The 21,731-nt window shown below is 32.5% G+C and overlaps 4 protein-coding genes across 9 annotated transcripts; 3 read left to right on the forward strand and 1 right to left on the reverse strand.

The window, feature by feature from the left end:
• The first annotated feature begins 150 nt into the window (after positions 1 to 150).
• On the forward strand, positions 151 to 13,820 carry LOC106787800. 5 transcript variants are annotated; one of them, XM_014750461.1, is made up of 7 exons: positions 151 to 736; positions 1,434 to 1,997; positions 2,089 to 7,607; positions 7,684 to 8,545; positions 8,624 to 8,998; positions 9,322 to 10,719; positions 10,827 to 13,820. In XM_014750461.1, exons 2-7 carry the CDS (start codon positions 1,598 to 1,600, stop codon positions 11,075 to 11,077), a joined length of 8,805 nt encoding a protein of 2,934 aa, XP_014605947.1. In that variant the 5' UTR covers positions 151 to 736; positions 1,434 to 1,597; the 3' UTR covers positions 11,078 to 13,820. The 5 variants fall into 5 exon arrangements, with proteins under 5 accessions (XP_014605947.1, XP_014605951.1, XP_014605950.1 ...); XM_014750465.1 differs by having other exon boundaries at positions 1,737 to 1,997; XM_014750464.1 differs by having other exon boundaries at positions 488 to 821; positions 1,737 to 1,997.
• Positions 13,821 to 14,379: 559 nt separating this feature from the next.
• On the forward strand, positions 14,380 to 17,261 carry LOC106787821 (glycine--tRNA ligase). Of its 2 annotated transcripts, none has more exons than XM_014750517.1 (4): positions 14,380 to 14,739; positions 14,869 to 16,552; positions 16,640 to 16,827; positions 16,916 to 17,261. In XM_014750517.1, the coding sequence occupies exons 1-4, from the start codon at positions 14,497 to 14,499 to the stop codon at positions 17,030 to 17,032; spliced, it is 2,232 nt and encodes a 743-aa protein (XP_014606003.1). In that variant the 5' UTR covers positions 14,380 to 14,496; the 3' UTR covers positions 17,033 to 17,261. The 2 variants fall into 2 exon arrangements, with proteins under 2 accessions (XP_014606003.1, XP_014606004.1); XM_014750518.1 differs by lacking the exon at positions 14,380 to 14,739 and having other exon boundaries at positions 14,867 to 14,947; positions 15,009 to 16,552.
• A 65-nt stretch (positions 17,262 to 17,326) lies between these two features.
• On the reverse strand, positions 17,327 to 18,604 carry LOC106787813. Its single transcript, XM_014750504.1, has 5 exons — positions 18,332 to 18,604; positions 18,089 to 18,252; positions 17,855 to 18,013; positions 17,622 to 17,786; positions 17,327 to 17,481 (listed from the first exon to the last, which is right to left on the reverse strand). Exons 1-5 carry the CDS (start codon positions 18,586 to 18,588, stop codon positions 17,327 to 17,329), a joined length of 900 nt encoding a protein of 299 aa, XP_014605990.1. The 5' UTR covers positions 18,589 to 18,604.
• A 490-nt stretch (positions 18,605 to 19,094) lies between these two features.
• On the forward strand, positions 19,095 to 21,651 carry LOC106787812 (T-complex protein 1 subunit zeta). Its single transcript, XM_014750503.1, has 7 exons — positions 19,095 to 19,336; positions 19,645 to 20,236; positions 20,302 to 20,637; positions 20,707 to 20,772; positions 20,836 to 21,058; positions 21,139 to 21,307; positions 21,405 to 21,651. The coding sequence occupies exons 1-7, from the start codon at positions 19,200 to 19,202 to the stop codon at positions 21,475 to 21,477; spliced, it is 1,596 nt and encodes a 531-aa protein (XP_014605989.1). The 5' UTR covers positions 19,095 to 19,199; the 3' UTR covers positions 21,478 to 21,651.
• Positions 21,652 to 21,731: the final 80 nt, after the last annotated feature.

Below are 21,731 nucleotides of genomic sequence, written 5' to 3' on the forward strand. Positions count from 1 at the left end.
AATGGATAAGAATAAATCATATATTTATATATATTTGATATATTTAAAGAAAATATATTCATATATTTGAAGAAAAAATGTAAAATGAAATATAAGAAAATGTTACATATGTTTCTTACTAAATCTTATTTAATCGTTGAAGGAACAGAAAAATAGTTAAAAATTTCGGCAATTAGTTATTTTTTTCTTTTCTCAAAATCGAAAGAACACCAATGCACCAATTTAATTTTCATACGAAGTAAAAATGAAACGCAAAAATATGTTAAGTAATGGAGAAACAAAAGATGAAAAGAGACGGAAAGAAAGAAGGAGGGAGAGAGAGAGAATTAAAAAAGAAAAAAAAATATGTTAGAAATGTAAGAGGAATGAAGGGGCATGATACTCTCTTGATAGCTCTCTCTCCATAGAATGATGGTATTCTGGCGCAGTCAAGATGGCGTTCGATCGAGAGGAATAAGCTCACTAGAAAAAGTATGTGGAAAAAAATGCCGCGTAAAGGCAAGAGCGACGCGTGTGAACGTGCTTGAAGTATCACTTTTGTCGTTTAAAGATTTCGATAACCTCGTGATCGTCCGCCATCCGGGCGGGCCGAATTTTAAAATGCCGACGTGGAAGAGCTCGAACGTAATTAGACGGGATACCAGATTCGTTTGCTGATTCTCAAACGCGTTTGCCGGAGAACCGCGATCGTCGAGAGAGCGGCGAACAACGACGCTATGGCGTCCATCGGAACCGTGTATGTGTGTGTCAATAATTTTTCATCTACAATTAACGACTAATTAGAATGGTCGCTTCTTAACTCACGAAACAGCAGCAGGATCGTAAGAGATTTTCATTTACATCGATCATTATACAAAGGGATTACTTGATATTTCTTAAGCAAGCTGTTCGCTCGAAAAATACAAAAACACTTTTATTAACTGCCCTCGCTTTCATTCCCTTCTACCACACGTTTGACAGTTCTTTAGATATCCATTTATTCCACTTAAAACAATGAATGTCTTATCGCGTATAAAATTTCGATAATATTCGTGTAGAATTTGTTCTATATCTTTTGTAAAGATAATCTAACCCCCAATATCAGGGTTCATAAACTGTTTGCTTGTTCCCGAACTTCGCTCGCGAGGGACAAAGTATTTAACGAGCGTGTTCCACTAGACACTTTTCTAAACTGATCTAAACACATTCATTTACTGATTGATAGAAATAAGTTATTGCCAAATAGTGATAGTAAAATATTATTATTCTATTTACTATTTTTTTTTAGAATAGTTTGTATATTAGAATATTGTAATTTTTTTTCTCTCCCAATATTATATATACAATATGTAGTGATTTATCTACAACGTTTCATGGAAAAGAATAAATATTTGTACGATATCAAGAGTTAAGTATATAGTAATAGAGACCATAGAAAGTATGTATTATTACAGGTATAAGGGAATAGAAAATTATGAATGAACAATGTAAGAGACAAATATAAACATCACGGTTGTCACAGTGTTGTGTACAAAAGTGTTAAGACATTCCATGATTTGGTATGATATTTTGAGGGGATATATATATATATATCCTGATTTACTAGATTTTGCACATCATGTCTAATAGTTTGGACAGCTTTTTAACGCGTATTGGGGATGTCACTATTGAACGTGTGACACCTCGTGGGGGCCCTAAATCTAATGAAGCAACAGTTCAGAATGAACCTTCGACAAATACAAATATGAATAATACAGAACCACAGACGGCTAACGAGGAGAGCTCCGAAGAGTCCAGCGGGGAATCATCTGACGGGGAGCAAGAAAAGAAGCATGGTAGCTTGCATACGGAAGAAATAGAAGAAATACGTTCAGAAGGTTCAGGGGACGACATGGATCTGGACGAAACAATTGATTCTCAAATCGGTGTGAGGGTGGATTCTGAGAGGCAAAGTCATTGTCCACCCGAAGAAGATGACGAAGAACCAGTTAATATTTTGGATACTTTACCATTGGAAGGTTTGTATCGAACAACTTTCTTAGTGATAATAATTGCAAAGTACTGTATATTGAAATATATATTAATTCTCTGATTCTATTGTAAATAAAGGGGCACCTATTGAAGGGCAAGAGGTATCTGAAGCTGACTTACTTGGAAAACCAATTTCCAAAGATACAGATGATGAAAGTATGGACAATGAGAAAGCAGGATCTCATTCTGGAGGAGAGGATGAGGCGGATGGTAACAAGAGACACTTGGATTCTGAACATTCAGAGAATGTTAAAAAGAAACAGAAAAAAGAGGATGGTACTGAGGAATCTACGTCGGAATGTGAAACAAAAGCGGAAAAGAAATTAGCAAATATGAGAAGAAATATCCGTGAAGTTATGGATGAAACTCAACTCGATGAAGCTACATTATCAGCTCAACGACAAGAAATGGAACGTTTGCGACGAGTACAAGAACAACAGAGGTTAATTCGGGAAGTACAACGCCAAATGGTAATTAATCGTCAAAATAATAAAACGCAAACGAGAGTAATTAGTCTCCTGCATGGTAAACAAAATCAGACAGGAACTACAATTTCACAATCATCCTCTTCATCGTTGTCTTCTCCATCTACTCAAGTTCGTTTACCTAATACTGTACTATTGAAAGTAAATTCAAGTTCAGGAACTGGATCTCAAACGACTTCTAATATACAATCTGGACAAATTCAAAGAAAATCCATGGAAGGAACACGTTGGCAAAAGGGTAGAGGTGTCTATCAAAATGCTCAGACGTCTATCTCAAGAGTTCCAAATCGTTCTGTTGGTCCAAATATGTTACAACAAAGAATAAGAATGATGACACCTTCTGTAAGCATCTCACCTGTGGTTCCTAAAAAGGAACCCCTCGATAGACCAGAATATTATTCTGATTCTGATGTATCTGATATTGAAGCAGAAGAAGCACTACGTGAGAAACATATGCATCTGGCGAGAAAAATGTCAGGTATTCCTAAATCTCAAAAAGTAGCTAAAGGTAAAGATGTAGTAACGATATCTAGTTCCAGCGAAAGCTCGGACGATGATTGCATAGTACTAAGTGATCCCAGTGGAGAAGAGGAAACTGACAATGAAGATGATCCATCTAATTCAGGCATGCATACAAATGATAGATACAACATTCCAGATGAACATGGTAGAGTCTTAATCAATGTAGGGCATCCTGAGACAGAGCCAGATGTTTTCTTAGCTCCACAGGTGGCACGTATTATTAAACCACATCAAATCGGTGGTATACGTTTTTTGTACGATAATATTGTTGAAAGCATTGAAAGGTACAAAACCAGTTCTGGATTTGGATGTATATTGGCTCATAGTATGGGTTTGGGTAAAACACTTCAAGTAGCTAGTTTTTGTGACATTTTTTTTCGGTGCACCACTGCCAAGACTGTGCTTTGCATTATGCCTATTAATACTTTACAAAACTGGTTGGCTGAATTTAATATGTGGTTACCATATGAAGATCCTACATCCATGGAAAAGAATAATAAATTTACAAATGTAAAATCGGAATCTGAAATAGAATCTAAGTCAGAAATTAAAGAGGAATGTGGTAGCCAAAGTGATATGTCAAACATATCCAGGCCTATAAGTACAGAGTCTGCTCATCGTTATGGACAAGAAAATGTACCACAGTCTTTGAATATTATACGAGAAAATCCATATACTCATCAAGTATATGAAAATCATGTGATGTCGAATTATGTACAAGACAATATTTTAAACAAAACGATACCAGATCATCATGCACGCATGAACGCAAATTATCCTGGTGACATTTCACAATCTTCAATATATAATACTAATCCAAATTCCATGCCTAATTTCGATCCCATGAAACCAGAATTAAATTGTCATGCTATGCAAGGTAGACCAAATATACCTCCACCAAATATACCATCATTGAATATACCACCACCTAATTTACCTCCATCCAATTTACCTCCACCCAATTTACCTCCACCCAATTTAGCTCCACCTAAATTTGGTATGGAAAATCCAAATTCTAATATGTACGCCAATATGGAAAATCTATCACAAGGAACAATGTACTCAGATATGGAGAATAGAACTTCTGGGCCTATGTATTCCAATAATCATCAGTCCGGACCAATGTATCCTAATTACAATAATCCTTCAAATACTTTTCCCAATTATACAAATCAACCACGTCAAGATTTGGATCATGAGCCAAAGAAAGAAGAGAATATTTTACATCAAAATGCAGAAGTTAATGTTAAGAGAGAACCAGAAGAAACAATAAAAAAAGAAGAAGGTGCGACGACTAAAGAAGAAATGGCAGAAGATAAAAAGAATATAGAAAAAGTCAAAACATCCTATACGGTGGATTCTCCTATTGGTATGGAATTAAGACCAAGACATTTCCGTTTACATATTTTAAACGACTCACACAAAACTATGACAGCAAGGGCTAAAGTTATTCAAGAATGGCAAACAGGAGGTGGTGTTTTGTTAATTGGATATGAATTATATAGACAGTTATCTATGAAAAAGCCAAACAAAGCAAAGCGAAAACGTGGTCAGCCCTTTAAAGATACGGTCGATGTAGAAGAGGAAGACAAAAATAAAGGTTTGCTGGATGAGATGCATACTGCATTAGTTAGTCCTGGACCAGACTTAGTTATTTGTGACGAAGGCCATCGCATTAAAAATTCTCATGCTAGTATTAGTATGGCTCTAAAACAAATGCGTACAAAACGAAGAATTGTATTAACTGGTTATCCATTACAAAATAATCTTCTTGAATATTGGTGTATGGTTGACTTTGTAAGACCTAATTATTTAGGAACTAAAAGTGAATTTTGTAATATGTTTGAAAGGCCAATTCAAAATGGTCAGTGCATCGATTCAACGCCGCAAGATATTCGCTTAATGCGATATCGAGCACATGTATTGCATGCTCTGTTAGAAGGTTTTGTACAGAGAAGATCTCACTCTGTACTACAAGTGTCATTACCACGTAAAGAGGAATATATTCTTCTTGTTAGAATGACACCGCATCAACGTAAGCTCTACGATACTTTTATGAATCAAGTTGTTAAAACAAGAGCTGTTCCAAATCCTTTAAAAGCCTTTGCTGTTTGTTGTAAAATTTGGAATCATCCAGATATATTATATTACTTTCTTAGAAAACGTCAAGCAAATGAAGAGGATGATTTAGACTTAGAAGAAACAATAGGAGAAAAATCAATACCAGGTGGAAAGCGATCAAAAGCTCGTCAGTCAAAAGGAGAATCTAAAAAAGGGAAGAAAACTAATGCAACTATAAAAAATAAGCCTGCAGCAAGTGTGCAACCTAATCCTTCGTCTAATGCTGATAGTACAGAGGGAGACAGTACACATTCTAATACAAAGCAAAATAATTATACTAATTATTCAATGTCTACAAATAGTTCAGGATATTCAAATTCTATGTCACAAGCACCGTATCCCGGGTATCAAAATTATCGTTCGAATGATCAAAATACGTATTATAGAAATGATAATAATCATGGGGAATATAATGAATTTTACAATAATCAAAGTCAACAAAGGTATGGAAATCAACCTTTTCCAGCATATACTCAAAGTACTAATTATAATTCTACACAAGGATACAACAATCAGTCACAGAATTACATACCACCAAATGATCAATCTGTTAATCATCCACAAAGATATCCTCCAGGACCACCTAATTCAGATTTTCGTCCTGATCAAAATCAAGGAAGTAATTATGAAACATCGGGAATATATCCACGTCAACCATATACGTATCCGGATCAAGGACGTAATTACGGAACATCTGTAAATCAAGGGCCTAACAATTACTCTCAAGTCTCAAATCAGACATCTGCCTTTCAGGCTCAATTACCCAACCAATCTAATAATATACCTGTTCCTGAATACTCACCGTATGCTCCACAAAATCAAGCTTCAAATTATGGTAATGCTACTGGACAAACAAATCCTATGTATACACGAAATGATAATCAACCTTTGCAGAATTCTGCTTTAGGATATACTCCTAATCAACCAAATCAGAATACAGGACCTCCGCCACAAACAACAGGATATCTTTCAAATCAACAAGGACAAAATCCACCACCTAATCAAAGTCGTGGTTTTTCACCAAATCAACAAAATCAGAATCTTGGATTGCAAAATTCGTCTCATGCTTATGGAAATCAGCAAACTCAAGCAATGCCACTTCAGAATCAACAACATGGCTATCCAACACAAGTAAATCCTAATTCTACTCCACAAACATCTCTTAATTTCAATCAACAAACTCCAAATTCAATACCACAAAATCAGTCTCACGGATATATGTCAAATCAACAAAATCAAGCTCCTATTTCACAAAACCAAATGCGTGGATATCCTCCAGCATCGAATCAAATTAATGTACCACAAAACACAACATATCCGCAAAGTCAAACAGCTCCCAGTTCTTCTAATATATCGAATCAAGTACATGGTTATTCGTCCGATCAACAAGGTCCTAATGCAAGTACATCAAATTCTATCCACGGATATCCTCATTTAGTATCTTCAACTCCACAAAATTCGTCTTCTACATATCCACCTCCACAGCAAAATCAACAATCAGCTGCTCCATCTAATCAGAATCATGGATATACTGCTAATCATCAAGGATCAACACCACAAAACTCTACTCATAGGTACAATACAGCACAACAAGGACAAATTTCGCAGCCTCCAAATCAGACTTTATCTTATCCTCAAAATCAACAGTCACAAAATTCAACTTTAAATCAAAATGACCAACTCTACCCACGAAATGATAATCAGCAGCAATCACAAAATTATACGTCAACGACAAGTGCACCACATGAATTTCCGAGCGATCGTCAAGGTGCAACTACATCTTCAAATTCTACAACCAATTATCCACCTAATCAAACACAAACACAGAATCCTATTTTGCCAACTTATCCTTCTGATGGTTCACATCAAAGTCAAGTTGGACAAATAAAAGGACCTGATGACCCATATTGGCAACGTGATTATTCTGGACAACCATTTCGAACGGATCAATGCAATGATTCGTATTATAGAGATCCTAATGCAAATAGGTTTCAAAATAATTATTTCCCTTCGCAAGGCTATTCTAACCAGTCATATGATTATACAGGGAATCATAATACTGATGTAAGTTCTCGATCTGATGATCCGAAAAGTTCTCAAGGGAATATAGGTCCTCATATACAGAATACTGGTGGTTGTGATAAGGGTAATAAGGACATGCCACCTAATATAATTCCAAATCAGTCCATGCATCAGAATAATCTCTCTAATAAATCGAACTATAACGCAGAAGCCAATTGTCCAAATTCTACAACTCCGGGATCTAGATCTGTACAAGGACTTGGGCCATCTCACAGTCCTCGATTAAGTCAGGCTGATTTATCTAAAGAAGAAGAAAAAGATAAAGAAGAATTATTAGAAAAGGATAAAGATGATAAGTCGGACGATGAAATACTTACCAAGGATGAAGAAAAAGAATGCAAGAGTTCTCCAGGAGGAAAAGAAGATCCTGGAATACCATATGATTGGGTAAATATATATTTATATAATGTATGATCTAATTATTTAGTTAAAAGTGTTTAACCATTTTTCGAAATTCTTTTAGGCGACGGAATTAATGAAAGGCTACGTACCTGGTTTGATTGATGCATCTGCAAAAATGACCCTTTTTTTCTGCATATTAGAAGAGGCGATACGTTTAGGAGATCGGGTCTTAGCCTTTTCCCAATCATTATTTACATTGAATCTCATAGAAGACTTTTTAGCCAGGAACAGTTTGAAATATCCGGATGGTCAAACAGATGCCTGGATTAAAAATGTTAATTATTATAGACTAGATGGAAGTACTAGTGCATTAGAAAGAGAAAAACTTATTAATGAATTTAATAATAATCCAAAAATACATCTCTTTTTGGTGTCAACACGTGCCGGTTCATTGGGTATCAATCTTGTTGGAGCAAATCGTGCAATTGTATTTGATGCCTCTTGGAATCCTTGTCATGACACACAAGCTGTTTGTAGAGTGTACAGATATGGGCAACAAAAGCCTTGTTTTGTTTATCGATTAGTCACGGACAATTGTCTCGAGAGAAAGATTTATGATAGACAAATAAGTAAACAAGGAATGGCTGATCGTGTTGTAGATCAGTGCAATCCTGATGCACATCTCTCTCTTAAAGATGCAACTACTTTATCTTGGGATTGGGAGGAAGATAGTCAAGTACAAGACTTTTCTCAAACAAAAGATAGTTACTCAGATGAAGTTATGCATCGTGTATTGGAATGTCATTCTTCTCTTCTTACCAAACAGCCATTCCATCATGAAAGCCTTCTGGTAGATCGAAAAGATAAGAAGCTTAGCCAAGCGGAAAAACGATTGGCTCGTCGTGGTTATGAGCTTGAAAAAATGGCTGCTAATTGTTCTAGACCAAGTTATAATTATGTTCCAGGAAATACAGCAACAAGAGGTACACGATCATTTTATAATTTACTAAAAGTAATTAAATTTAGACAAGTAATTTATATACTTATCATTTTTTATGTAGCAGGAGGTTTACAAATTCGAGCTATTCGTGGTGGTGACACTGGTACCACATCAAAACCAGTAGCTTCTGTGAGACCAATGCAACAACGCGGTGCTGAAAGTTTAGGCTCGCGAAGTGTTACTGGAAGTAGATGGATACCTGCGGAAGTATGGCAGAGACAAGGAATGAGCGCACAAGAGATGACATTACCCTTAGATGTAGTTATACCAACTAATTCACCAGACAAAGGAAGCATTGTATTGAAAGCAGGTCAACGCGTAATGGTATTAAAAAGTCCTAAAGGAATTTATATGCAACTTGAATCTGGTAAAATCATTGCCATTAGAACTGCTCTTAAACTGAATCAACAAAAACGAGAAGAAGAGCCTAAAAAGGGTTAGTTGCTCCTTTTGCATATATTAACTTTTTGTAAATATTTAAAATATATGGGGCATCCCACGTCAAATCGACCACTTTTGATCCCGACCCCTTTCCAGATAAGTCAATTTTTAACAAAGTTACGACTTTTTGAAAAATTCATAACTTTTTTTGGATTGGGTAAAAAAATTTGAAGAAATTCTCAGAGAGATTTTCAATGGGGTAGAAAATGATAAAAAAGGTTCAGCCAAATTGAAAAGTAGTCGATTTGACGTGGAATGCCTCATATATTTTTCTACTTTAAGAACAATCTAATATAATTCTTAATTATATGATTCTAGGTCTATCCTCTATGGTTCAGAGGAACTCTAAACCTGAGGTTAGCTTTCCATTAAGAAATAATTCAGCAATTTCTATAATACCAAAATCATCAGCAGGCAATCAGACTAGTGGACGTCCTTTCAATAAATCTGGAAGCGGACTTACTTATAAACCATTTGCGGATAAAGAAATTTCTAAAAGACCAAAACCTATTGCAACTGCAGCTGCTAAACCTTATTTAAATCAAGTTAATTTAACTAATCAGGTTTCATTATCAAGATTACCAAAAGTTAAACAAGAGCCTGTTGATCATTCTACTCTTGGCGAAAATTCTAATTCTTCTGATGGACAAGTTAGAACAGAACAGAGAGTCGAGGAAGTTAGATTAGAGGACGTAGTAGCTGAAGTTAGTTCAAATACAGACTATAGCCCTGCAAGTCATAATCGTATTTCAAATTCAGATACAGATTCTAATATACAAAAGTCTACCGAGGAAGGTACACAGGTTTATATATCTGATAATGTAACTAGCGCACAAAGTGTTCAAACGCAACACGATCAGTCAGAATCAGAACTATCGACAAAAGTAGATAAGCAATGTTCACAACCAGAAGATAAAGAGTCTACAAAGGTAGACGCCATAACGAGTTTTAATAATCCATTTTCTAACCAAAATGACAAACGTGATACTGCAACTAACGATGATATTATAATAGAAGAGCAATCACATCCAGCACCTTCTACTTCCGTACCATTGCAACCGTTATTAACACCACAACCAGTACCATCGTCTATGCAAGTACCATCGACACCTTCTCTACAGAGAAGTACAGATGCATCTAAAAATGTTGCAGAAACATCCAGTATGTCTGTTGCGTCTGTAGGCACCATAACAAATACTACAACAACACCAAAATTAGTAGAGCCATGCGTACGCGAAGCAACAGTTCAAGGAGATCCTGCTAATGTTCCACAAGGCTATCCTTACGCTCAGTATCCAAGGTACTATGACTATACTGATCCAAGATCACGATCGTTGCCCAGTCCTTACGGGACATATTTTCCTGGTGTCCCGACTCATACGACTAATCCTCGACTGCCTATGGATACAAAGTCACAATCGGATGCAGCAAAGCCTATAGAAGATCGAGCAATGATGAATGTACCTACTGTATATTCTCAAGTACCTAGTACAACTGCCAAAACGTTAGGAAATACAACTGAATCTAAAGCTACAGAGCCAACTGTTACGACAACAGTAGCTACTATCTTAAGTAGAGACGAAACACATATACCTACTGCGTTCAGTCATCCCACGAGTACTCGTTACCCTGGGCCTTATCCACCTGGGCCGTATGATCCATATTCTCAACATTATCCTCCAGCTCCAGGATCTACAGCTGCTTATCCACCAAGTGGTAAGTTTTACAAATTTGATATACAGTAATATATTTCTAAATAACATAAATATATATATATATATATATACGTTAAATATTATAATAATTCCAATTATATAATCTAGGAACACCAGGATATCCGGCATACGGTGGACCAACATACAACACCGATTACGCTCGTATGTACTCGGCGTTCCATGGTCCACCTCCGCCTGCAGATCCATATATGCATAGGGGTTATGCACCTCCTGCTTCGCACCCTCCTAATTATTATCCACCCTTTCCCCATCCTCCTCCACCTTATCCAAATTATTCATTTCTCTCGCCATATCCTAATCCAAACATGCCCAGCGAACCACAACCACCAGCTCAGTAGGACATTCGATTTATAGCGTAATTATTTTAATAATTTCGTGGGATGTCATATGTTACATGGATTTGAAGGCTGTCGGGTTTCAGATTAATAGCTTAATAGACTGAAGCTGTAAAACGCATCGATGTAAATAATTAGTTACAAAATATTGTATTAAGGAATACAATTGATAAAAAGAAAATTGTGTCTAAAGCACCAATTCTATATCTGAAAAGGGTGAAACAATCAATCGCCGTTAACTTTGAACTGTGCAATTTGTTAAAAATGTTCAAAATACTTTAACCTTCATACAATTCTACGATGCGTTTGTTTAACTAATCTATTAATGTCTATAAGGGTGTAGGTCACTCCTATATTTGATCATCTACGATTTTTCGTAAGATTTTGCGATTATTTATACTTCATAATTTGATAATGTTGATTTTTTAGCTTATATTAATATTAATAAAAAAACCCTGAAAAACACAGGTAATTTTCAAATATTTTTAAAGTACAAAGTGTCAATTGTCAATCGTAAATGACTATATTATTTTACAGAATTACCTGGTACTATCATGATCAAACTTATGATCAAATTATTTTAAAAAATTTTGTTATTATATTATTACGTTTATAACAAATTTTGGCAACTGTAAGGTTTTTTAATAACAACAGACATGTGTTAGATTGTAATTATTGATGACACTAAGAAATAGAAATATGTTTTCATCAAAGAAGGAATAACAATGAAAGAGAAAGGAACGCTGTATACTATCAGTTTGACATTATGCACATACACACACTCTATACAAATCATTTTCATATACTCCATATATACAAAAACAAATTTATTCTCTAAACAATAGTATTTGCTATTTAAAAGGATACAAGTATCAGCATATTATGCAAACACATTACGAAATCCACACCACAGCATTCTATCTTTTAAAATAGTCTCCTTTCAATATTGAAAAAAAAATTACAAGAATTTGAAAACTGACTGTTCCTCCGTCTATATTATCGTGCGAAGAGTAATGAATAGTTGCAAACTGCCCAATTTATATGTTGTAAAACATAAAATCGTTATAATTATTATTGCAACGTGCAATATTCCATTTAAAAAATAAAATCTCTTGAAATTATTTTGTAAAATATTGATGCTATAATAGGGCAGCACTAATGTCTAAAGTAATTTCGTGTATTTCAAAGCAGTTTGCAACATGCATTACACTTCTATAAAAAATAAGTTACGCGACTTGTGGATTACAATTTTAATTCATAATGATCTTTAATAATTATTCCATGAAATTAGTCTTCGCAAATGCAATATGTGCTGAATCTACGTGTCATCTTTGACTCTTTTTACGTACATTATACGTACAGTATTCACTTGGAACATTTAGCAATCAGTATACAGTTTACAGCATCCTTAGCAAGTTGTATATGACTTCATATTAATACTAAACGTTACGATTTCTTAAATAGATAATCTTACAGTAGTATGTAGGATTGTTGTTAACTAGAATGTCTTACAGTTAATGACTTAATGACTATCTTGGGATAGATTTAAAAAAGAAAAAGGAAAAAAAATAATAATAAAAAAAATACAGGAAATGCCATGATTTTCTCTAGCGGCTCTTCGAGCTCGGAACTGTGATATTCCGTCATATTCTCGTATATCAAAGTTTTGATTATAAGATTATTCGTTTAGAGATATAAAACTGATCTTTTTATTTTTACTTTTAAATAAATAGAAACGAGAAGTCTCATTAACAATGCTTCACGATTATAGTTGAATCGAAATTATGCATTTACGATAGTGTAAGGTAATCGGAAGTATGATTACGAGATTTCTCATCAATTTTCCAAGTATTGTATAAGAGCCGCTATGGTGTTTATCATGGCCAACCCTTTTGAACATTATAGACGAATTATAATAGCAAAGTAAGCATTCATGCTACATATATTATTGGTACGTGTTTCTGATTGAATCTGTCACGTGATTGATATTTATAAAGTGACAGCACCTTATGAGTTTCTTATATGTTATGATGATGGTATGTTTTATAGGTTCTAAGTGTACAGGTATTACATAACACGATACTCATACAAGGTGCACTCTCTTTTAACAAGCAAGTGACAGAGTCTATTTTAGAACTTATAAAAAGTATATTTACAAAGGAGAAGCAATTATTCTGCCTCTGTTATAGCTTTTTTGCCATTTACATACTTGTAAATATCCATTATTTACGTTTCATACTTTATTTATTATTATACATTATCCATTATTATTGCTTTTTTTGATGTCAGAGTATTGCTCTTATGTAAAATAAATTGTTTACACTGATAAATATTGTTTTTGATCATACTATTGTTATACTAAAAAAAAAAGAAGAAAATGAAAGAAAAAAATGATAACAAAAAAATACAAAAAAGCCTCTGTATATTCTTATTTTTATGATATTAACCCTTTATATTTGGTCTGTAATAATGAACGACAATGATGATGATTTCGATTAAATTATTGTATAATGTATGCAAATATTTAGCATATAAGTGAAATATTACACTTAGGTGTCAGAATTTATATATGATTTAAGTTAAAGAAAATCATTATACAGTCAATGCGTCTACAAGCAATTAAAAATGTGCGGTGGACTTGCTATGAAATACACACCTCTCATCTGTGCATATTATATTATTATTAAATATATTATACGCAAGCGGGGTTTATTGAAAAGTTATAATAAATATATTGATAGGAAAAGTATCACAATTCTCGAATAATTTTTTACAAATTTTTCTTTCTCAATTGTAATTTTTCTATAAACCATGCTATAGTGTATAAAAAAAAATAAAATTATTCAAGATTATATAGAAGGATGTTTCTTTTCTAATATTTTTTGTTTTTTTTTTGTTTTGTTTATTCTAATTGTTTAAACGCGAAAGATGGTGAATTGGCTATCTGAATAATGAATGTAGCATGTGTAAATAAATATGTGATGTTTATACCTTTTATAACATTATCTTACATGACATCTATGTGTGTATAATACCGTAAATAATTTCCATATAGTATTTATACATAATATTTTGTTAATCAAGAAATTATTAAGTTCTTCAAACGCATAATAGCTATATCTCTTACAAATCGCATTTAAATTTCGCGCCACAATTATTTTAAAACTAACATTAAGATAAAGTTAAAGAGAATAAAAATACATGGAAATATTCATTTTCATTCATTTATTGTAATTAATGATTAAATATTTCAATTAATAATTGATCGAAGAAAAATATATGTAGTATTCACATTATTTTAATAATTTTTGTTTGCACCATAATGCAGTGCCGTAACCATTAAAAAATAGTTGTCCTTCGTTGCATCAGAGTCGTCAGAATCTTACAGTCCTTCAATATATCGATATGCAACACTAATACGAATGCGGCTTTTGTTGTATAGCTTGCAAATCGCAAGTAAACTAGCTAAACGTCAGAGTTGTACACGTGTTTGCTACACCAAACAGCCGGTCAGAAATTTAACATTTACTGACAGGTTAACCGATTTTAGTAATTGGGGTACTAAGAAACAACATAGAAAAGTGATATTAAAATTTGCATCAGATATGACGGATCCAAAAGTTGAAGAAGCTCTGGCACCGCTTCGTGCGAGTGTCAAGGAACAGGTATTCCATATGGACATTTCTTTATAGTTCTTATTTTACAATAAAAAGATCAAATATATGTAATAAAATCAAATGAATATTTTCCCTATTCAAAATAAAATTATCACACGTGGCTTGTTTAAATTTTAGGGTGATCTTGTACGTAAATTAAAATCTGATGGAGCACCAGAGTTAGATGTTAAGAAAGCGGTGGCAGAACTCAAACTACGTAAGAAGTTATTAGAAGATAAAGAAATGTCACTTATATCTAATGTCGTTACATTTGATAGATCAAGAATGGAAGATCTATTGAAACGCAGATTTTATTTAGACCAATCTTTTGCTATTTATGGTGGAATTACTGGACAATTTGATTTTGGTCCTATGGGCTGTGCTATGAAGACAAATCTAATAAATGCATGGAGAAACTTTTTTGTCTTAGAAGAACAAATGTTAGAAGTAGATTGTTCTATATTAACGCCTGAACCGGTATTAAAAGCATCTGGACATGTAGAAAGATTTGCAGATCTTATGGTAAAAGATGTTAAAACTGGCGAATGTTTTAGATTGGATCATTTAATTAAAGCACATTTAGAAAAAGTAGCGAGTGATAAAAAGACAGATGAAAATACACGTGCAGAATGTAGAGATATTATAATTAAATTAGATGGAATGACTAAAGATGAAATGGCTGCTATTTTGAGTAAATACAATATGAAATCTCCTATTTCTAACAATGATTTAACTGAACCAATTGAATTTAACTTAATGTTTGGTACTCAAATTGGTCCTTCGGGATTAGTAAAAGGTTATTTAAGACCTGAAACTGCTCAAGGGATTTTTGTTAATTTTAAAAGATTATTCGCATTTAATCAAGAAAGACTACCATTCGCTGCTGCCCAAATTGGAAATGCATTTAGGAATGAGATATCACCAAGATCAGGTCTTATCAGAGTCCGAGAATTTACTATGGCAGAAATTGAACACTTTTGTGATCCTAATGATAAGAGACATCCTAAATTTGATACAGTTAAAGATATAAAAATGCTATTATATTCAGCGTGTAATCAGATGGATGGAAAAAGCGCACAATCTATTACTATAGGAGAAGCTGTGTCAAATGGTCTAGTAGCAAATGAAACATTAGGATATTTCATGGCCAGGATTTATTTATTTTTATTAAAGGTTGGCATTGATGATAAAAAATTACGTTTTCGACAACACATGAGTAATGAAATGGCTCATTATGCTTGTGATTGCTGGGATGCTGAATGCCTCACATCTTATGGATGGATAGAATGTGTAGGTTGTGCAGATCGATCTGCATATGATCTTACACAACATACTAAAGCTACAGGAGTTAAGTTAGTAGCAGAAAAGAAATTACCAGCTCCAAAAACAGTAGATGTTTGCGAAGTTGTACCTAACAAAGTACTTATTGGTAAAACATTTAAAAAAGATAGTAAAATTGTCCAAGATGTGTTGTCTAATTTAGAAATAAATGGTATTGACAGATTAGAAGAAAATTTTAATAATAGAGGTGAAAGCTTATTAAAACTTTCTAATGATTCAGTTGTAAAAATAACAAAGAATATGATAGAAATAAAAAGATATCAAAAGACTGTTCACGTGGAAGAGATTGTACCTTCGGTAATAGAACCATCTTTTGGCATCGGTCGTATTATGTATGCTCTCTTTGAACATAATTTTAGAGCAAGAGAAGAAGATGAAAAACGAACATATTTCAGTTTACCGCCAATCATTGCACCATTGAAGTGTTCAGTATTACCCTTGAGTGGTCATGATGACTTTGTACCATTTGTGAAAAAGTTGTGTAAGTATTAAGTAATAATTAAATAATAAAATTATCATCCAAAAAAATTTTAAAAAATATTTTTTAAATCCATGATACAAATTTTAGCACAAAATCTTACTAAAGTTGATGTATCACACAAAGTGGATGATTCTTCTGGTAGTATTGGTCGTAGATATGCTAGAACAGATGAAATTGCCATACCATTTGGTATAACTGTAGATTTTGATACTCTGAAAGAACCACATAGTGTTACTCTTAGGGAAAGAGATAGTACTGGACAAGTTAGAATAATGGTATGCATATTACTTCAAATATATTTTGAAATTAATTTATATATCTATTACTATTATACTTATAAAATGTTTTTTTTTCTAATTTTAGTTGGATGAACTTCCAAATGTAATAAGAGATCTTTCATATGGAAAGATTACTTGGGCAGAAGTTGAAGCAAAATATCCTAAATTTGAACAACAAGAATCTACTACTGCACAAAACTAATGAAAATGCTCTAAATAATTTATTTGCAAATTATGCTTTTATATACCAAACAATTGTGCTATAAGATCTGAAGAAACCGAAGATCTTGTACATATTAAATCTATACTATGAAACTCTTCATTTTCATATAAATTTTATGTTTGAAAATATTTAAATAAAGCATTTACTTTTATAATGTGTTAAGTAAATCACAATGTTAAATAATAAATAATCGTACATGCAAAATTTTATATGTTTATGTTTCCTTTTTGTATATATATCCAGATTATACGTAATTTGAAACAAATAATTTAATTAAGAGGCATAAAAGTCAATATTGAATGTAACATTCATTTCAGAAAATTCTTTTTTAAAACATGTAAGTAAACATTGAATCCCTTTAAAAAAATTTTTGTTATTTACTTCATCGTGTATAACTTTTTGTAAATGTATATTGACATAATTAACATCTGAAAAAACGTAAAAATGTGTCTTACTTAAAAAATTTTATACAAATTACAACTGATGCAGAAGATATTAAGACTGTTTAGAGAATAATATATATTATTTTTGTAAAATATAATAAAAATATAAATTTCAAAATACTTACTACATTTACGAGCTAGTACCTGATAATACATAGAATATAAAGCTTGAAGTGTTCGAATTTCCCCTGTAAATTCAAAAGTTTGTAATGCTGGTAATCGTAGGAAGAGTTTCTTCAATGGTGAATCCAAATTATCTCGTTGATGCCACAATTGTAAGTTCAAAGATACTAAATTATTAATTGTATTAAAAATATACATTATAAAAGAATAATTAGAGTTAGATTAAATACATTACCAAGAGTTTCCGAATACCAAGTACAGAGACTTTTAATCGTGCAATCAAGAAACCAAGGTTGTCGAAATCGTAGATCGATATCACTGGAAAGTGCGAATGTATGCATTGGTGTGTGACGGGAAAAGAACGTTTTATGTCTGTCGTACTCAGATAAACCAACTGTAAATCGTGATAACGTCTATTGTATTCTGAAATCAAAAGAAAGTATTATATTGAAGTGTATATATTCTTTACCGAAAGTGAATTGAACTTTTAAACCGGGTGCCCAAAGATGTGCTTCCATCCAAGCAATATCAGGTATCCTGTAGCCACCAACACCATCATTAGGATTAACTTCATCTGGAATTTCTTCTTCCAAGCACAACAATTGTAACCATTGCCATTTTGATCCTAAACCTCTATTATTAAGAACTAATTAAATAATTCAAATATAATTATTAAGAACTTATCATAAAATTGATAAAATAGCAAATATACTTTGCTAAATTAATAAGGAGATCTCCTGTAGGTGTTGCTATATATGCATAATTCACAGATAAAGTGTTTAAAGATTCTAAGCATCTGATAGCACGAAACCAATCACATTTCTTGGGAATCCTGTCGAAATACAAACCAGATCCCATGAAATTTCCAACATCAAATAGTATAGGACCTTCTTTTCTTTTAAAAGCATTCCAACAATACAAATATTTCATAGTTTTACGAGATTTATATAAAGCCGATACCAATCGCATAACTTCTACTCTTGTTAAAAATAAGTTTTCCAGACAAAGAATTTTTAATGTTTTCTGTTTGCTGTATACAATCGATACATACCAATATATACTTTATTAAAATTAATATTTAATTACATTTGTAATAATAACTCTAATATATTTATTATAATACTTATTATTTATACTTACAGTATATTTAATTCTAATTCATCAATTAGCTTTTTTCGAGCAATGAAATCTAAAGTTTTTAATCTTGACAGCTTTTCGGAAATCATTATGTTTTCTCGATTATAGATCATAACTGTAAAAAATCTAAACACAATTTATTCTGTTTTTTATTATTTCAAATATGACATTTCTCAGCAGACAGAATTTTTTTAATTTTTTTGAATGCACCGCCTTGATATTTGTTTGTTAACTAATAGCAAAGAAGCTTGTCCACGTTCGTTTTTATTGGCTGTCACGAATGACAGTACCATCTATATGTGTCCATAGTAATTACGGCAAGTTTTGACTCGTTACAGATTTCCCATCTATACATTTACACCGGTAATTCGTTCGAAGTGTTCATAGCAATTTTTAATAAGTGAGTGATTTGTTTCTGTAAAAAGAAAAAAGGTATTTGAAAAATGGCTGCAATTAGCTTATTAAATCCCAAAGCCGAATTTGCCAGAGCAGCACAAGCACTGGCTGTAAATATATCTGCTACTAAAGGTATTCAAGAAGTAATGAGAACCAATTTGGGACCTAAAGGAACCATGAAAATGTATGCGTCTATTTTATCACGTGCTTATTTTGTTATTTAACTTCATATTTACATGACTATTAAATAATTTAAGTAAAAAAATTCATAGGAAAATATTATCATAACAAACTGCAAACATAGATTTTCAATGTATACACACGTAGAATTTTTTATTAATTTCCCTTATATGGTCATGATAGTGCCATAGTTACTGCAAGAGTAGCATAAGATTTGACGATCATTATAATATTTTTTGTTTAAATCTAATTGAAAGAAATATTATTAGATTAACATTATTGCAATTATAAGTTTATATTCGAATTATGTAGGTTGGTATCTGGAGCTGGAGATATTAAAATTACTAAAGATGGAAATGTATTACTTCATGAAATGCAAATTCAACATCCAACTGCATCTTTAATTGCAAGAGCGTCGACTGCACAAGATGATATAACTGGAGACGGTACAACTAGTACTGTATTAGTTATTGGAGAGCTGCTTAAGCAAGCAGATCTTTACATCTCCGAAGGCTTACATCCGAGGGTGTTAACAGAAGGCTTTGAATTAGCTCGTGCTAAAACAATAGAGATTTTAGATTCGCTAAAAATTCCCATTACTATTACTAGAGAAAATCTTTTAGAAGTAGCACGAACATCACTTAGAACTAAAGTCCATCCTACTATAGCAGATAAATTAACTGGAATTTGCGTTGATGCAGTATTAGCTATTAGACAAGAGGGAAAAGAAATTGATTTGCATATGGTAGAATTGATGGAAATGCAGCATAGGACAGCTGTTGACACTACTTTGGTTCGGGGTATTGTGACAGATCATGGTTGCAGACATCCAGATATGCCTAAAAGAGTTGAAAATGCATATATTCTTACATGTAATGTCAGCTTGGAATATGAAAAAAGTGAAGTAAGTTAATAATAAATAACCTTTAACAATTTCTGAAAGGAAATATATAATTATTAATATTGCAGGTAAATAGTGGATTCTTCTATAAAACAGCTGAAGAAAGAGAGAAATTAGTAGCAGCAGAAAGACACTTTATAGATAAGCGTGTTCAAAAAATCATTGAGTTAAAAAAGAAATTGTGTGATGGAACTGATAAATCATTTGTTATAATCAATCAAAAGGGTATTGATCCACCATCTTTAGATATGCTTGCAAAGGAAAATATTATGGCTTTACGTCGTGCAAAACGTAGGAATATGGAACGTTTAGCACTTGCATGCGGTGGAGTTGCTATGAATTCTGTCGATGATTTGCAAGAGGAACATCTTGGCTGGGCTAATTTAGTTTATGAACATGTTCTGGTAATTTAATAGTAACATTTCTAAACATTTATAAATAATACCAAATATCTAAAAATGGGTTTGTTTCAGGGAGAAACTAAATACACGTTTATAGAAGATTGTAAAAATCCAAATTCTGTCACGATTCTTCTGAAGGTAAGTTTGTTTGCTTATAAATAATTTTTATATTTACTAATGTACAACTGTATTTTGATATAGGGACCAAATAAATATACGCTAGAGCAATTGAAGGATGCTGTAAGGGATGGATTAAGAGCTATCAAAAATGCTATTGATGATCAAGCTATTATACCCGGAGCTGGTGCTTTTGAAGTAGCTGCTTGTCAAGCCCTTCAACAATATAAAGAGAAAGTTAAAGGAAAGCAACGTTTAGGAGTACAAGCTTATGCTGAAGCGTTACTGATTATTCCAAAAACTCTTGGTATGCTATTCTATAATTTTACGATGTTGTCTTTCTACTTATCCTATCATATTGATATTAAAATATTTTTATGTTTTCAGCTATTAACAGTGGTTTTGATTCTCAAGACACAATTGTTAAATTACTGGAAGAAAGTAATACATTAGGGGAAGCAGTTGGTTTGGATCTCACTACTGGAGAGGCTATAAAACCAGCTGATGCCGGAATTTTCGATAATTATGTTGTGAAGAAACAAATAATTAATTCCTGGTAATAGATTGAAATTAATATACTATAAAATTTAGTTAGTTTAACTGAAATGAAAAAGCGATTGAATAATTATATAATAAATTGTTTTTCTTTACAGCACTATTATTGCAAGTAATATTTTACTTGTCGATGAAATAATAAGAGCTGGATTATCTTCTTTGAAAGGTTGATAATCTACGAGTGACTTTGTTAATTAATTTCCAGCATTAATATTATTATTCCATAATTTAAGTTAATTTGATTCAACTTAATGCTTTTTATAAAATTTGTCGCAATTAATGTATTGTAATATTTGATTTATGACGTAAACTGATATAAATTCAAGTATAAAAAGATACAACTCACCTCTTTTCTAATATTGTATTTTTTTTATATATTATATATATATTACTTACGTATGAATATTATAGCATCTATGAAACAA

The sequence above is a fragment of the Polistes canadensis genome, unplaced genomic scaffold (assembly GCF_001313835.1).
Source record: "Polistes canadensis isolate GaletaPanama2010 unplaced genomic scaffold, ASM131383v1 scaffold_115, whole genome shotgun sequence".
Lineage (NCBI taxonomy): Eukaryota > Metazoa > Arthropoda > Insecta > Hymenoptera > Vespidae > Polistes > Polistes canadensis.

What these genes read in the sequence shown, in the direction of transcription:
- LOC106787821 (XM_014750517.1), top strand. Translation starts at nt 14,497, where the DNA reads ATGCGGCTTTTGTTGTATAGCTTGCAAATCGCAAGTAAACTAGCTAAA. An exon ending in GTGCGAGTGTCAAGGAACAG is followed by an intron (nt 14,740 to 14,868) that starts GTATTCCATATG and finishes TTTAAATTTTAG; the next exon opens with GGTGATCTTGTACGTAAATT. An exon ending in CTGGACAAGTTAGAATAATG is followed by an intron (nt 16,828 to 16,915) that starts GTATGCATATTA and finishes TTCTAATTTTAG; the next exon opens with TTGGATGAACTTCCAAATGT.
- LOC106787812 (XM_014750503.1), top strand. Translation starts at nt 19,200, where the DNA reads ATGGCTGCAATTAGCTTATTAAATCCCAAAGCCGAATTTGCCAGAGCA. An exon ending in TGGAATATGAAAAAAGTGAA is followed by an intron (nt 20,237 to 20,301) that starts GTAAGTTAATAA and finishes TTAATATTGCAG; the next exon opens with GTAAATAGTGGATTCTTCTA. An exon ending in TAGTTTATGAACATGTTCTG is followed by an intron (nt 20,638 to 20,706) that starts GTAATTTAATAG and finishes GGTTTGTTTCAG; the next exon opens with GGAGAAACTAAATACACGTT.
- LOC106787813 (XM_014750504.1), bottom strand. Translation starts at nt 18,588, where the DNA reads ATGCGATTGGTATCGGCTTTATATAAATCTCGTAAAACTATGAAATAT. An exon ending in AAAAGTTCAATTCACTTTCG is followed by an intron (nt 18,014 to 18,088) that starts GTAAAGAATATA and finishes CACGATTTACAG; the next exon opens with TTGGTTTATCTGAGTACGAC. An exon ending in GGTACTAGCTCGTAAATGTA is followed by an intron (nt 17,482 to 17,621) that starts GTAAGTATTTTG and finishes ACGTTTTTTCAG; the next exon opens with ATGTTAATTATGTCAATATA.
- LOC106787800 (XM_014750461.1), top strand. Translation starts at nt 1,598, where the DNA reads ATGTCTAATAGTTTGGACAGCTTTTTAACGCGTATTGGGGATGTCACT. An exon ending in GGATACTTTACCATTGGAAG is followed by an intron (nt 1,998 to 2,088) that starts GTTTGTATCGAA and finishes TTGTAAATAAAG; the next exon opens with GGGCACCTATTGAAGGGCAA. An exon ending in CTGGAATACCATATGATTGG is followed by an intron (nt 7,608 to 7,683) that starts GTAAATATATAT and finishes AAATTCTTTTAG; the next exon opens with GCGACGGAATTAATGAAAGG.